We start from the raw sequence: 17285 nt of genomic DNA on the forward strand, positions 1-17285 counted from the left end.
ATCTTTAAAATGGTGTAAAATACTTGTATGTTTGAGGAATTTCTAATTATGGGATTTCTGTTGTTTTGAATTTGGCGCCCTGCAATTTCACTGGCTGTTGGCGAGGTGGGACTCTACCGTCCCACATATCCCAGAGAGGTTAGTGGGGCATCTTGACACTCGAGCCACTGAGATCCTGCTTATAGACACAGTGAAAATGTATTTGTCCTATTTGGACTAGAAATATCAAATCGGTAAGGTAGTATATGATTCTGGTTGTTTCCTCAGAGCTAGAAAGAATTCTGTAATAGATTGAGAAGATACATTTACATAGTCAGCTCTCTACCTTGAATAAGAGATCTCATCCACCAACTACTTCATAGCTAGAAACAGCAGTGAGTGTGGATCTGTGTCATTAACATGCCACAAAGTAGCAAACTAAAATGTGAGCTTTAAATGCGAGCCCCCACATACAGTCGGAATGGAGAGACATTGTGGAATTCATCCATTCCATCTATTCCCATTTGAATCCCTGTTTGAATCCCTGTGTGATTAATGGTGTCAGTGGTGGGATCCTATGCTAACAAGTCCCTTGTTGTTTCTCATGTGAAAAAAACAATGTTCAAAAACGACGTTCCCAGTCGAAAATAACACATCCAGGGGCCTCCCATGAGGCCAGAGCGCGGAGGGAAGTCTACTTCTACCTGTCTAAGCCTTGTATCTGTTTAGACTACCACGGACGCAGCTAGCACGTGGCTAGCACATGGCAGTGCTATCTATTTATTACCTGTGATGATGAATCGCAGAGGCTTCTGATGTGGAGGAGGGAGGAGTCTCACCTGTGAGGTGTCGTTAGAGATGACAGAGCGCTCTCTGGGTGTGAGGCCAGGAGGAGGAATGCCAGGGATGGGCCGCTGGGTGGTGAAGACCGGGGAGGGGTGGATGAGCGGCGGACTGTGGCCAAACGCAGAACCCACCATCCCTGTTTGCCGACCAAGCAGCTGCTGATGCATCTGAAGTGCCACGGGGTTCGGAGGGTAGGCAAAACTCAATGCCGGACTGGAGGGAAACAATATCACAATCAGTGTTAGGTAGACGAAAAATGTGAAACATAAAACATACAACAAGGTTTTGTGCAACAAGGCTTTGTGCAGACCCCCCCCCCCCTTTTCCATTATCAATATTTATAAAGTTAACAATTAATGTACCACTATCAAACTACCTTCTGATATATTTGAGCGGCAAATGCAATACAACGAGGCAAAATGAGGGACAATAGTTCTGGTGAGCTCCTCATCTGACAGGAGATGTGATGCTCTTGTAACACTGATTTTTATTTGATCTTTATTTAACTAGGTCAGTTAAGAACAAATTATTATTTACAATGACGGCCTACCCCAGCCAAAGCCTAACAATGCTGGGCCAATTGTGCACCGGCCTATGGGACCCCCAATCACAGCCAGTTGTAATACAGCCTGGAATTGAACCAGGGTCTGTAGTGACACCTCTAGCACTGAGATGCAGTGCCTTAGACCACTGCAACACTTGGGAGCCCATGGGGCCCAAGGTGAATCCCTGGCAATGAATGTTCAGATTGTTAGCACTGTGAATTCATGCTGTGTCCCTTGCCAGGCCACCTTTGTAAATACGAATTTGTTCTTAATTGACCTGCCTGGTAAAAGAAAAGTAAAAGAAAAATGCAAGGTGGTAACTTTCCAAAAATTCCCAGGATTTCCAGAAATCCCTGTTGACGGATTCTCGGAATCAGAAGGGTATAAGCAGTAAATCTGGGAAAATTTGGGGGAACCTTATGCAACCCTAGTTAAATTAACCCATCGCTCCACTGTAACTAATCTATGACTGACAATGACAGAAAGACTGGGTTCTGTCAGAAATAATGCACAATTATAACATGCCTTTATTTTAGCAACAGTATAATTGTGCCTATAATTTAGTATATATCTACAACAGCCACTTCGCATTGTATTGTCTGCGTGCTAGCCCTCCCCTACTGTGAAAGAACTAGATCACTAGACCTTCCTTTCTCATAGATCTACATTGAGGTGAGAGTGTTTACATCAAATCACATTTTATTTGTCACATGCGCTGAATACAACTGGTGTAGACTTTACCGTCAAATGCTTTCTTTTTTACAAGCCCTTCCCAACAATGCAAAGTTTAAAAATAAAAATAGTAACACAATGTGCCAGTACCAGATCAATGTGCAAAGGTCGAAGGTGTTTGAGGTAGATATGTACATGACGGCAGGGTAAAGTGACTAAGCATCAGGATTATAATAACACTAAAATAAAGAACTGAGTAGCAGCAGCAAATGATGAGTATAAAAGTGTGTGTGAGAGAGTGTGTGTGTGTGTAATGTGTATGTAGGTACAGTGCCTTGCGAAAGTATTCGGCCCCCTTGAACTTTGCGACCTTTTGCCACATTTCAGGCTTCAATCATAAAGATATAAAACTGTATTTTTTTGTGAAGAATCAACAACAAGTGGGACACAATCATGAAGTGGAACGACATTTATTGGATATTTCAAACTTTTTTAACAAATCAAAAACTGAAAAATTGGGCGTGCAAAATTATTCAGCCCCCTTAAGATAATACTTTGTAGCACCACCATTTGCTGCAATTACAGCTGTAAGTCGCTTGGGGTATGTCTCTATCAGTTTTGCACATCGAGAGAATGAAATTTTTTCCCATTCCTCCTTGCAAAACAGCTCGAGCTCAGTGAGGTCGGATGGAGAGCATTTGTGAACAGCAGTTTTCAGTTCTTTCCACAGATTCTCGATTGGAATCAGGTCTGGACTTTGACTTGGCCATTCTAACACCTGGATATGTTTATTTTTGAACCATTCCATTGTAGATTTTGCTTTATGTTTTGGATCATTGTCTTGTTGGAAGACAAATCTCCGTCCCAGTCTCAGGTCTTTTGCAGACTCCATCAGGTTTTCTTCCAGAATGGTCCTGTATTTGGCTCCATCCATCTTCCCATCAATTTGAACCATCTTCCCTGTTCCTGCTGAAGAAAAGCAGGCCCAAACCATGATGCTGCCACCACCATGTTTGACAGTGGGGATGGTGTGTTCAGGGTTATGAGCTGTGTTGCTTTTACATCAAACATAACGTTTTGCATTGTTGCCAAAAAGTTCAATTTTGGTTTCATCTGACCAGAGCACCTTCTTCCACATGTTTGGTGTGTCTCCCAGGTGGCTTGTGGCAAACTTTAAACAACACTTTTTATGGATATCTTTAAGAAATGGCTTTCTTCTTGCCACTCTTCCATAAAGGCCAGATTTGTGCAATATATGACTGATTGTTGTTCTATGGACAGAGTCTCCCACCTCAGCTGTAGATCTCTGCAGTTCATCCAGAGTGATCATGGGCCTCTTGGCTGCATCTCTGATCAGTCTTGTCCTTGTATGAGCTGAAAGTTTAGAGGGACGGCCAGGTCTTGGTAGATTTGCAGTGGTCTGATACTCCTCCCATTTAAATATTATCGCTTGTACAGTGCTACTTGGGATGTTTAAAGCTTGGGAAATCTTTATGTATCCAAATCCGGCTTTAAACTTCTTCACAACAGTATCTCGGACCTGCCTGGTGTGTTCCTTGTTCTTCATGATGCTCTCTGCGCTTTTAACGGACCTCTGAGACTACACAGTGCAGGTGCATTTATACGGAGACTTGATTACACACAGGTGGATTGTATTTATCATCATTAGTCATTTAGGTCAACATTGGATCATTCAGAGATCCTCACTGAACTTCTGGAGAGAGTTTGCTGCACTGAAAGTAAAGGGGTTGAATAATTTTGCACGCCCAATTTTTCAGTTTTTGATTTGTTAAAACAGTTTGAAATATCCAATAAATGTCATTCCACTTCATGATTGTGTCCCACTTGTTGTTAATTCTTCACAAAAAAATACAGTTTTATATCTTTATGTTTGAAGCCTGAAATGTGGCAAAAGGTTGCAAAGTTCAAGGGGGTCGAATACTTTCGCAAGGCACTGTATGTGTGTTTGTGTTGTGTTGGTCTGCGTGTGAGTCTTATGTGTGTGGGTTTTGTGTGTGAGTGAGTGTGTATATGGTTGTATATATAGTCTAGTGAGTGTGTATATGGTGTGTATATATAGTCTAGTGAGTGTGTATATGGTGTGTATATAGTCTAGTGAGTGTGTATATGGTTTGAATATATAGTCTAGTGAGTGTGTATATGGTTTGTATATATAGTCTAGTGAGTGTGTATATGGTTGTATATATAGTCTAGTGAGTGTGTATATGGTTTGTATATATAGTCTAGTGAGTGTGTATATGGTTGTATATATAGTCTAGTGAGTGTGTATATGGTTTGTATATATAGTCTAGTGAGTGTGTATATTGTTTGTATATATAGTCTAGTGAGTGTGTATATGGTTATATATATAGTCTAGTGATTGTGTATATGGTGTGTATATAGTCTAGTGAGTGTGTATATGGTTTGGATATATAGTCTAGTGAGTGTGTATAGGGTGTGTATATGGTGTGTATATAGTCTAGTGAGTGTGTGTATTGTTTGTATATATAGTCTAGTGAGTGTGTATATGGTATGTATATATAGTCTAGTGAGTGTGTATATGGTTTGTATATATAGTCTAGTGAGTGTGTATATGGTTTGTATATATAGTCTAGTGAGTGTGTATATGGTTTGTATATATAGTCTAGTGAGTGTGTATATGGTTTGTATATATAGTCTAGTGAGTGTGTATATGGTTTGTATATATAGTCTAGTGAGTGTGTGTAGGGTCAGTGCAAGATAGTCAGTGCAGATAGTTTGTGTACCATTAAATAACTATTTCACTTACATCATCGGTGAAGTCAACATCCAAACCTCCCACTGCTCACCTTCACATAGGCTCTCTCTATAAACATAGGTAGCTCCAGGTAAACACAGGTCCTATGGTTCAATAGCAGTCACGTGTGGTGGGGCTACATTCATCCTGCCTCCTTGATGCCTGCTCTCAGCCTGGCTCCATATGTCTGCTGATCTTATTACCGGCCACGAGTGGAAATCAATGGGCCAAGACGCATTTGGGGGCCCATCTGCTTGTCATATCACTCATCAGTCTGGAGGCCCTATCATTGGCCCTGTCACTGGGGCCACAGAGGCATGTGATTGATCAGGTTGTCCTTCCAGATCACTGATCAATGGCTACGAGTAGGGCTATGGATCTACCTCTCTCTCTTTGTCTTTCTCTGTCATTTCAGTGTGTATTAGGGGGGGGGGGTGTTTGGGAGGGTGTGTGGATGACTGACACATGCCACTGGGGATGCTGGGTAAATAGGGGGACCAGGCCCACCAGGAGGTGAGAAACACGTACGCACGCCCATAATAACCTCACTGGTCCACCACATCCTAATACAGCCCCCCACCGTCAGTAGACCAAAGTCCCACAAAAAAACATAGCCTCTGCCCCAGGCCCTCCGTCCCACTCCATCCCCATACCTACATCGCTCTTCAACGTTAAGCGTGATGGAGTCATACATTTGTGTGGAATGTTGGTTGTCTTTATCATCCCATACATTACTTTTTCCAGAAACCCCCATTGGAAATTATTCCTGCAATCAGGAAGGTTTAAACAGGAAATCATGGAATCCAAAATGTATTGAAAAAAGGTACTGGAATTTTGCAACCATGATCCCATACCTGATGGCCCCGGCTGAGAGGTGTCCGTAGGAGCCGCTGGTGGAGGAGCTGGAGCGGGAGTTGTTGAGGATGGTGACAAGGGAGTTGGGCGAGTTGCGGATCATGGTCTGCAGGTCAAAGCTGTGCTCCGACAGGGGAGAGATGGGCAGGGCCCGCTTCCTACTTGGCCTTGCCGTCAGCCTGGGGCTGGGGAACCTGGAGCCTGGAAGAGAGGAAGGCAGTAGAGTAGACAGTAGAGACATTAGACGCAAGAGAAGTTGTAGTCCTCTCAGAACCTCTCTGGATAGAAACCTAGTATGTGAAAGAGATAGTGATTTATCTATTGTGTTTAATCAGATTCAATGTTTTGTATGTTAATTTGTGGCTTGACTTATTTTTCATAGATTTGAGTGCTTTTATAGCATTGTAGCCTACTTCTAATTTAACAATAGACAAACATAGAGGGGCGGTAGAGTGAGCTTCACTGCCTCAGAAAAACTTAATTCAATCCAATCAACAAACAAAATGTCTTCTAACAAATGGCAAATTTGAATGAAAAAGTGCAACTGTCAATGGATGAACTTCATACAAGACAACATAGGGGTGCCTAGTATGTCAGAGCACTTTACTGACTGGGTTATGGCAATCAAGTATCTAATCAAATCTGATGTGCCTCCTTATTCAAAAGCAGTCAATGTTGAATGGAAAAGTGGCTTTGAAAAAATACCAAGCAGCCAACAACACAAGATTTTTTCTCTCTCTCTCTAAACACACAATGAGATGCAATGTTGCCTTTTCACTCTGAGATGTCACAAGACAGGGGGAAAAACAGAAGGAAAAGTAAAGAAGCGAAGGGAGGAGAAAAAGGATAGAAAAGACGCTGAGGGGATGTTACGCTTTGTGAGTGAACTGACACAATGACTTTGTGACAGAGTAGGTCGGGAAAAAAATGTCAGCTGTTTTTTCTTTTTTCCTGGGCAAACAAAACCAGCTTATGCAGCCCCTGTACTCCCTCCCTTTTCCCTCCCTCCATCCTTTCTCCCTCCCTTAAATTCAAACACTCACTCTTGCCTGACACATCCAGCGATTACAGAGGCTTCCATTCACATGGAAATCAGTCGTATGATTGTGTGTGTGTGTGTGTGTGTGTGTGTGTGTGTGTGTGTGTGTGTGTGTGTGTGTGTGTGTGTGTGTGTGTGTGTGTGTGTGTGTGTGTGTGTGTGTGTGTGTGTGTGTGTGTGTGTGTGGTGGAGTTCCTGGCATACGTACGCCTGTGTTTGGAGCATGGCGCTCCAGGGAGAGAGGAGGGAGGAGGAACATCCCTCTACATTGTCTCTGCTCTGGCCTCTTTAGAAAACCTGCCTCTCTCTCTTTAATGTCTCAGAGAGGGGATTTGGGGGGGCAAACACACACTCACACATACAAACACACAAATCCCCCTACGCACATACATACAATCGCTCACATTTGCCATTTGAGGAATTTGTTCCTTGAAATCAGACTCAGTTTTATCATCCAGTTGTACTCACACAAACACTGCATCTCACACACCTGCAATAACCACACTCCTCAATCAAACTTCTACCCCCTGGTTGACCTAAGACACGCCTTCCCAAACCATGCCCCCATACCTCTATGACAAACCTCCTAAAAACCACGCCCCAGGTGAGGGACTGCCTCCACTTGTGGAGAGTTAGAAGGGGGGAAGGAACAGGGGAGGGGGTACAAGAGGGCAGCTGGCCCATCACAGCTGGGCCTCCTGGGAGTTATGTTTATTAATGCTGCAGCCAAATGATAAATCGGCCAACCAGGAGGAGAGGAGAGGGAGAGGTAGAAGAGAGGGAGAAGGGAGCACCTTGGCCCGTAACAGGGTAGCTGGAGTGTCCCTCTAATTTCCCTGTGATTTATGGACGGGACGGCTGGTTAGGTACAGCGTCATTAATTCACACGAACAGGACAGCGAGGGCCCAGACAGGCTGGACTGACTGGTGGCAGTAGAAAATAAACCAGGAGCCTGGAGCCCAAAAGCACAACAACTCCTAACCCACACAGCTGAGTTAGGGACACCAATTGTGCGTCGCCCCACGGACCTCACGGTCGCGGCCGGTTGCAACAGAGCCTGGGCGCAAACCCAGAGTCTCTGGTGGCACAGCTGGCGCTACAGTACAGCACCCTTAACCACTGTGCCACCCGGGAGACTGGATGGGATCTTTTGATCAGTAAGCCTATATTTTCCTCAGGTAAAAAAAATAAATTATTCTGATGGGAAAATAGCCAAATAGCTATTTATATAGCCCAAATACAGATAAAAGCATAGCGCTACCTAAAAATAGCTAGCTAATAAGAATAAAAACATTACACAATAGGCCATTAAAGCCCCAAACAGCAAGGGCAGCGCTATTGTTTCATTAGTCTCTTTCCTAAGCTAATTACATTGATGTGAATTAGACTGACTGAAACTATGCTAGCTACAATGCAACTAGACCACATTAACGACGCACTCCTTATGCCTTTCCTCTAAAATCTATATATCACAAAGGAAGAGCTTTGAAGTGTTAATTTTCCTGGCCTGCGTGTGGAACACATTGCTGAAACGCAATGAGTTACAGTGCCTTCCAAAAGTATTCATCCCCTTTTCCTATTTACTGCATTACAACCAATTTATTTTTATTTGGATTTCATGTAATGGACATACACACAATAGTCCAATTTGGTGAAGTGAAAAAAAAAAAAAAAAACTTCTTTCCAACAATTCTAAAAAATAAAAAACGGAAAAGTGGTGCGTGCAAATGGATTCACACTTTGCTAGCCTCTAAACAAAATCTGGTGCAACCACTTACCTTCAGAAGTCACATAATTAGTTAAATTGTCCACCTGTGTGCAATCTAAGTGTCACATGATCTGTCACATGATCTCAGTATGAACTCAGCATAAAAAGAAACGTCCTCTCACCGTCAACTGCGTTTATTTTCAGCAAACTTAATGTGTGTAAATATTTGTTTGAACATAACAGTATTCAACAACTGAGACAAACTGCACAAGTTCCACGGACATGTGACTAACAGAAGTGGAATAATGTGTCCCTGAAGAAACAGGGGTCAAAATCAAAAGTAACAGTCAGTATCTAGTGTGGCCACCAGCTGCATTAAGTACTGCAGTGCATCTCCTCATGGACTGCACCAGATTTGCCAGTTCTTGCTGTGAGATGTTACCCCACTCTTCCACCAAGGCACCTGCAAGTTCCCTGACATTTCTAGGGGAATGGCCCTAGCCCTCACCCTCTGATCCAACAGGTCCCAGACATGCTCAATGGGATTGAGATCTCGCTGGCTCTTCGCTGGCCATGGCAGGAACACTGACATTACTGTCTTGCAGGAAATCACACACAGAACGGGCAGTATGGCTGGTGGTATTGTCATGCTGGAGGGTCATGTCAGGATGAGTCTACCACACACATGCCACTGTGAGGATGTCAGAGGAGGATGTCTTCCCTGTAACGCACAGCACTGAGATTGCCTGCAAGGACAACAAGCTCAGTCCAATGATGCTGTGACACACCGCCCCAGACCATGACGGACCCTCCACCTCCAAATCGATTCCGCTTTAGAGTACAGGCCTCGGTGTAAAGCTCATTCCTTCGACGATAAACGAAAATCCGACCATCACCCCTGATGAGACTAAACCGCAACTTATCAGTGAATAGGACTTTTCGCCAGTCCTGCCTGGTCCAGCCTGGTCCAGCGACGGTGGGTTTGTGCCCATAGGCGATGTTGTTGCCGGTGATGTCTGGTGAGGACCTGCCTTACAACAGGCCTACAAGCCCTCAGTCCAGCCTCTCTCAGCCTATTGCGGACAGTCTGAGCACTGATGGTAGTAGAAAGGCCTCTTTAGTGTCCTAAGTAAGCTGTTAGTGTCTTAATGACCGTTCCACAGGTGCATGTTCATTAATTGTTTATGGTTCATTGAATAAGCATGGGAAATAGTGTTTAAACCCTTTACAATGAAGATCTGTGAAGGAGAGCATTAATCAGAGAGGCAACAAAGAGACCAAAGATAACCCTGAAGGAGCTGCAAAGCTCCACAGCAGAGAGTGGAGTATCTGTCCATATGACCACTTTAAAACGTACACTCCACAGAGCTAGGCTTTATGGAAGAGCGGCCAGAAAAAAATAAGCAAACACGTTTGGTGTTCGCCAAAAGGAAAATGGGAGACTCCCCAAACACATAGAAGAATGTATTCTGGTCAGATGAGACTAAAATTGAGCTTTTTGACCATCAAGGAAAAAGATATGTCTGGCGCAAACCCAACACCTCCATCACCCCGAGAGCACCATCCCCACAGCGAAGCATGGTGGTGGCAGCATCATGCTGTGGGGATGTTTTTCATCGGCAGGGACTGGAAACTGGTTAGAATTGAAGGAATGATGGATGGAGCTAAATACAGGGAAATTCTTAAAGGAAACCTGTTTCAGTCTTCCAGAGATTTGAGACTTCCAGCAGGACAATGGCCCTAAGCATACTGTTAAAGCAAAACTCAAGTGGTTTAAGGGGAAACACTTTAAATGTCTTGGAATGGCCTAGTCAAAGCCCAGACCTCAATCTAATTGAGAATCTGTGGTATGACTTAAAATTGCTGTACTTCAGCGTAACACATCCAACTTGAAGGAGCTGGAGCAGTTTTGCCTTGAAGAATGGGCAAACATGCCAGTGGCTTGATGTGCCAAGCTTATAGAGACATACCCCAAGAGACCTACAGCTGTAATTGCTGCAATGGGTGACTCTACAAAGTATTGACTTTGGGGGTGGTGAATAGTTAGACACTTTCAAGTTCTGTTCTTTTGTCTTATTTCTTGTTTGTTTCACAATGAAACATATTTTGCATCTTCAAAGTGGTAGGCATGTTGTGTAAATCAAACAATACAACCCCCCTCCCAAATTATTTTAATTGCAGATTGTAAGGCAACAAAATAGGAAAAATGCCAAGGGGGGTGAATGCTCTCGCAAGCCACTGTATTACCAGCAATGATCACAGCCGATTGTGAAGTAGTGAAGAGGTAGCATAGCCATGGCATCTTCTCCCATTTGAAACCGAGGCCCTAATTGTTTTGTTTCACTCTATTAATCTTAAGTGTTGATACAGAAGAAAGAATTTCTTCCTGTGATGATGAATGGTGGGACATTCCAATTTCCACTTAATAGCAATTAATTTTCAAATAGGCGTGCAAGTTTGGCTAGTTTTAATTAGTTTGTTCGGAGGAATGGGGGGAAGGATGAGGGGGACTTCACCCCGGATTTCCATGAAAGCGGCGGCTGGCTGACTAAATACCTTCTCATCAAAGAGAGAGGGGTGAGGCTGTCCGACCTTCCCTAAGATTCAGTGTGCATTTAATTTCCTATTTACACTTTAAAATAACTCATTAGCATAAGTCCTCTGCACAGGCAGGCCTGAGCCTGGCACATTAAAACAATGGCTCATTTAAATCATGTCAATTTAGAATCGCTAGCTAGTCCCTCCTCATTTGGTAGGATTGTTGTTTTGCTCCATGTAAAACAGATTGTTGTATGGTGCAGGGAAGTAATGTTGTAATCTATCTAGAATACTCAGTTTTTAAAACACAAATACAGACACCCCCACCCCCCCCCACATACAAACAAAGTAATGAAATAGTCATTTACAGTGTATCCCCTGTATTCATTTAACATATGATTTAAAAAAAAGATATATATATATATATATATTGTATACTCCAGCAGAGACACACTTTGGAATGGATAGTTGTTGGCTCAATGACTGGAAGTCTATGGGAACCGCTAGAATGTCATTGCACTAATACTAGTAGCAACCCCCCCCCCCCCCACCCACCCACCACTGCTGAAAAGAATCATAGGGGAAACACTGAGTTTGCATCAGTGTCTTAAACCCAGTGCAGTCAGACTTACTCTCCATGGCCTGTAGATACTCCATGTGCAGGGCGCTGCTGGTGGCTCCGGCCGTGGAGGCCACAGAGGGTAGGAGGTCCGTGTACGGGCTACGGTGGCCTGCCAGGAGAGCCATCTGGTGGTAGTACTCTGCTGTGGTCAGGCCTGTGTGAGGGGCTAAGGAAGGTGTGAGGAGGGAGGAGGGGGGAGAGAGAAACAGAGAGAGACAGGAGAGAAACAGACAAGAGAGAAACAGAGAGAGACAGAGAGAAAGAGAGAAAGAGACAGAGAGAGACAGAAAGACAGAGAGTGACAGACAGAGAAAGAAACAGAGAGAGACAGAACGAGACAGAAAGAGAGAGACAGACAGAGAGACAGAAACAGAGAGAGACAGAGAGAGACAGAGAGAAAGAGACAGAGAGAAAGAGACAGAGAGAGAGAGAGAGAGAGAGAGATAGAGAGAGAGAAACAGAGAGAGAGCGAGAGAGACAGAGAGAGAGAGAGAGAGAGAGAGAGAGAGAGAGAGAGAGAGGCTGAAAGGGCGAGGAAGAGAGACAGAGAGACAGAGAGAGAGAGAGAGAGAGAGAGAGAGAGAGAGAGAGAGAGAGAGAGAAACAGACAGAGGGGGCAGACATGCATGTTAGGTGAGATAATGACTTGTATAACACAGCAGGAGAGGCCTGCAAAACCTACAACCGCTAAAAATATATGTAATGTAGTGAGCACATTAGTAACACTATCACATATAGATTAGAAGAGAACAGCTGTATGGGAAGCATGACTCTGAGGTAGTGTAATGTACTACAGGTCTCAAATGTGATTCCAAGCTGCTTACTCAGAATTTACACTACTGTATGTCTTAGTTTTAAATGTATTGTTCATTCATGCAGGTATGCATATCATATTTCATCCTATGTTGTTTGCCAATGGGTAAGTGTGTGTGTGTAGAAGGGGTGTTAGGGGGTGTGTGTATGTGGAGGACGTGTGTGTGTCCCTGTCCCTCTCCCCCCTCTGAATATGCCTCTCCTTACAACCTCTTCCCTTAGTTATAGAGCGCTATAAGTCCTTGAACCGTATCCTAAAAATAAACATCCGGCATTGTGCTTCCATCTGCATATATTCCAACCAAGAAAAAGACAGAAAGAGTGGGAGAGAAGAGAGAGAATAAAAGACTGACACTGTGGTTTTGGATGCATATATGGAATCAGTTCAGCCCCACAAAGTGTTTTCTTCCCATTTTAAAGAAAGGAGAGAAGAAATAAATAAATAAAACGCAGGATGAAAAGATCTCCTCAGAAGGCCGGCCTGTATGCCTGGCAATATGCATCACTGATTGGTTCAGTGAATGAAAGAAGAAATTTCCAAATTAATTTGATTTGGGTATTATGTCTTAAGTGGAGGGGGGAGTTTCTTAATTGTCTTTGTTGTTCCGCTTTAGCTTTACTTCTGCATTCAACCGTAATGTGCCTCATTCTCTATTTGTGCGAAGAAAGGGCTTTGCGGAATTTCTAAATCAGAAATGCTGGCATGGATAGCGCCATCCTGGGGGCAAGGGGGGTGGGGAGCTTTCAGTGTGGCACTTGACATGGAAGAGAAGCAGCTCAATGTGCCTCAGGAGTTGGTGGTTGGTGGGGCCACAGGGCCCTCCTTCAGAGCAACAATGGGATAAGAGAGGCAAGTAGTATGTGACTGAACCACACCAGAGAAGAAGAGGAATGAGAGGGTGAGAGAGAAGGATGGGGGAGGGGGGCAGAGAAAGCAAGAGGTAGAGCCAGAGAGAGTGAGAATACAAGGGAGATATACTGTAGATGAAAAACAACGAGAGATAGATGGTACTAAATCTCACACGCTTCAAGTCTCCATACAATCCTGCTAATTAATTCATCATTATTCAATTGTATTCCAGTAAAAAAAAATCTGTGCAGACTGAAAAGGAAAAAAAACCTATAAGCCCAATGATATACTAACAACATAAAGGCTGATAGGTTAATTAACTATTTGATCGCTAAAAATAGTAATTACTTGTCTCATTTCATAATTTAGCACATGCTGTAATAGGTTGATGTATCACAGAAAGCGTTTTGATGTAAAGCAACGCAAGTAGAGAATTTCCTTTGTAAAAGAGAACCTAGGACTAAAAAGATAGGTGTAATTCAAGTGCCCACTTCCTAAGGCATAGAGAGCAATGCATGTTGGGAGGAGTGGGAGACGAGGACGAGACGTTCCTGCATAGAAGAAGTGGCCCCTTCTATCCACCTCTTCATAAAGGCACTTGCGGACAAGGTACAGTACGAGACCAGTACAGCTCTATTAGGACCTCTGGCTGAGAGAGAGGTGAATGGAGGGACTTAGTTGGAGACCCTGTCTATGTCTCAAGTGGCAACATTTTCCATATATAGTGCATTACTTTTGACCCGTCTTACTGGTCTAAAGTATTGCACTATATAGGGAATAGGGTGCCATTTGGGACACAAGCTATCATGGCTACAGCAACAAAGTAGTTACAGTTCCCATGACAGTTGCCAAACCGCCTGAACTGAACACAGTTTAGTATTATAACAACGGCATAACAATGTGGTCGTATAAATCTGTTAAACTACCTCAAATGCAATCACCTCAACTTTTCCTTGAGCAGAATGAAAACCATCCAGCCAAAGCTCAGTCCAGCTGTGATTACAAACAGCCCCTGGGAGGGGTGGGGAAGGCTGGCCTTATTCAGTAATTGAGCTCTAGGCTTCAATTAAAGGTCCAGGCCAGGAGGCCGGAGCAGAGCAGCAGTGCTGAGGCTCTTTAAAAGCAGCACACACACAAGACTGTATCTCCAGACCCATTGTAATTGATTAACCAGTCTGTCTCCATCACAGGAACCAAAATGCTCCCAAATGGCACCCCTTTCCCTTTATAGTCCACTACTTTTGACCAGAGTAGAGCACTACATAGGGAATAGGGTGCCATTTGGGACAGAGACATTTGGGACTGAGGGGCCTTAAGAGAGAGGTGGAGCACATCTGTGTGATACAGCACAACTGCATTGTATTTACTACAGCTAACTAGCTCTGGGATTTATGCTCAAGTGAAAGACAGATTACAGAAGAGTATGTAGTACGTTTATCTTATTCAACTCCATATTATGGGACTCTGTGTGCCTTAAAATAATACTTGACTGTATGGGGACTCATGAGAGGGCGAGTGCTTGTTCTGGGTCCCAAATAATAACCTATTCCCTATATAGTGCAATACTTTTGACCAGTAGTGCACTATATAGGAAATCGACAGACCCTGGTCAAAAGTAGTGCACTATATAGGGAATAGGGTGTGTGGGGACTTACCGTCTGCAGGGCTGAGGCCCCTGGCTGCAGAGATCATAGAAAGTGAGGGACTGGAGTGAAGTGAGCGGATGTAGTCCATGTAGGGGTTGATGTAGGGATGTGGTGGGTTAAAGGGTGACTCTGCCCCCACGGAGGGGTTCCGGTGGGGCGAGATCCGGATGAGGGAGATGTCGGAGAACGTCGGACTGCCGGCCAGCGAAGGAGGCCTACACAGACAAATGGGGAGAAAAAAATAGAAGAAATAAGTACATACTGCATGTACAGTTGATCTAAGATCAGGTTCATTTCATGACAGAACCATTATATTTTAAAAGTGTTACCTTCAAACTCAAGGTATTGTAACAGCTTTATTGTAAGTAAAGATTATGTCTTACGAGACTTACGAAACTATATGTTTTATGCGACCTTGAATTGAAAGAGGCTACAACAGTAGCATCACACTCATTGAGTGTACTGGCAGGGCCAGCAAATGAATGGTGACAATATCACCCTCCCTCCACCTGCACTCCACATGGAACAGTAGAGAGAGAGAGAGAGAGAGAGAGAGAGAGAGAGAGAGAGAGAGAGAGAGAGAGAGAGAGAGAGAGAGAGAGAGGGGGGGAGAGGAAGAGAGAAAGATCCATTCTTCTTGCTCCTTCCACAGACATTTCCTCAGATCAAAAGCTGCTTTCAACACTGTGTCTTAATCAGACCGAAACGTCAGGCCAACTTCACCACTAGATTAGCCACCATGCCTCGATTTAGTAGCAACTTTCATAACTTTGCCTTCCTGGAAAAAGAAATATAACAATTAGACATAAACCCACTGGATTTTATTATAATAATGTATTATCATTATATAGTATTTAGGTTGATTTTAGGGTTTATCCAAGTGTCCAAAGAGCTTTCCATGGCGAGGTTAGCTCAGTCATTACCAATGAGTAGCATCCATAAGCAATATGTCTATCCCACAACAAGAATTGTGAACCATACCAACACACAGTACCAGTCAAAAGTTTGGACACACTTACTCATTCAAGGGTTTTTCTTTATTTGTATTTTGTATTTTCTACATTGTAGAACAATAATTAAAACATCACCACTATGAAATAACACATATGGCATCATGTATGAACCAAAAAAGTGTTAAACAAAATATATTCAAAATAGCCACCTTTTGCCTTGATGACAGCTTTGCACACGCTTGGCATTCTCTCAACCAGCTTCATGAGTTATTCACCTGGAATGGTGTGCCTTGTTAAATGTTAATTTGTGAAATTTCTTTCCAGAAAATGTAACATTTGTAACAAGCATGATAACAAGCATATGGAATCATGTTGTGACCCCCAAAAAATATTTTATATATTTTATGTTTCAGATTCTTCAAATAGCCACCCTTTGCCTTGATGACAGCTTTGCACACTCTTGGCATTCTCTGAACCAGCTTCATGATGTAGTCACCTGGAATTAATTTCAATTAACAGGTAGGCCTTGTTAAAAGTTAATTTTTTGAATTTTTTGAATTTCTTTCCTTCTTAATGCGTTTGAGCCAATCAGTTGTGTTGTGACAAGGTAGGGGTTCAGTCAAAACTTCAGTAGGGGTAGGGGTTCAGTCAAAACTTCAGCAGGGGTAGGGGTTCAGTCAAAACTGAACATTTCAAGAACTTTGAAAGTGCAGTTGCAAAAACCATCCTGTGCTATGATGAAACTGGCTCACATGAGGACCACCACAGAAATGGAAGACCCAGAGTTGCATCTGCTGCAGAGGATAAGTTCATCAGAGTTACCAGCCTCAGAAATTGCAGCCCATATAAATGCAGTCTCCTGCGTGAATCAGGCCTTCATGGTTGAATTTCTTAAAAGAAACCACAACTAAAGGACACCAATAATAAGACGAGAATTGCTTGGGCCAAGTAACACGAGCAACGGACATTAGACCGGTGTTCTTTGGTCTGATGCGACCAAATTTGAGATTTTTGGTCCCAACTGCCTTGTCTTTGTGAGGCGGTTGTGTGGTTCCCACCGTGAAGCATAGAGGAGGAGGTGTGGCTGTTTGGGTGGGCTTTGCTGATGACACTGTCTGTGATGTATTTAGAATTCAAGGCACACTTAACCAGCATGGCTACCACAGCATTCTGCAGCGATACGGCATCCCATCTGGTTTGCGTTTAGTTGGACTATCATTTGTTTTCCAACAGGACAATGACCCAACACACCTCCAGGCTGTGTAAGGGCTATTTGACAAAGAAGGAGAGTGATGGAGTGCTGCATCAGATGACCTGGCCTCCACAATCCCCCCACCCTCAACCCAATTGAGAAGGTTTGGGATAGGTTGGACCGCAGAGTGAAGGAAAAGCAGCCAACAAGTGATCAGCATATGTGGGATCTCCATCAAGACTGTTGGAAA

General features: G+C 43.5%; 1 protein-coding gene across 3 annotated transcripts in view; it reads right to left on the bottom strand.

The window, feature by feature from the left end:
• Positions 1 to 17285, bottom strand: part of LOC135522535 (transcriptional activator GLI3-like) — a 174901-nt gene that overhangs the window by 17376 nt on the left and 140240 nt on the right. For 2 of the 3 annotated variants that reach the window (XM_064948888.1, XM_064948887.1), the window contains exons 5-8: positions 14900 to 15105; positions 11592 to 11747; positions 5673 to 5874; positions 819 to 1038 (exon numbers count right to left, since the gene is read on the bottom strand). In XM_064948888.1, the coding sequence (XP_064804960.1) occupies positions 819 to 1038; positions 5673 to 5874; positions 11592 to 11747; positions 14900 to 15105 (784 nt within the window). The remainder of the gene's footprint in view (positions 1 to 818; positions 1039 to 5672; positions 5875 to 11591; positions 11748 to 14899; positions 15106 to 17285) is intronic. The other variant, XM_064948889.1, reaches the window with a different exon arrangement.

The sequence above is a fragment of the Oncorhynchus masou genome, chromosome 30 (assembly GCF_036934945.1).
Source record: "Oncorhynchus masou masou isolate Uvic2021 chromosome 30, UVic_Omas_1.1, whole genome shotgun sequence".
NCBI lineage: Eukaryota > Metazoa > Chordata > Actinopteri > Salmoniformes > Salmonidae > Oncorhynchus > Oncorhynchus masou.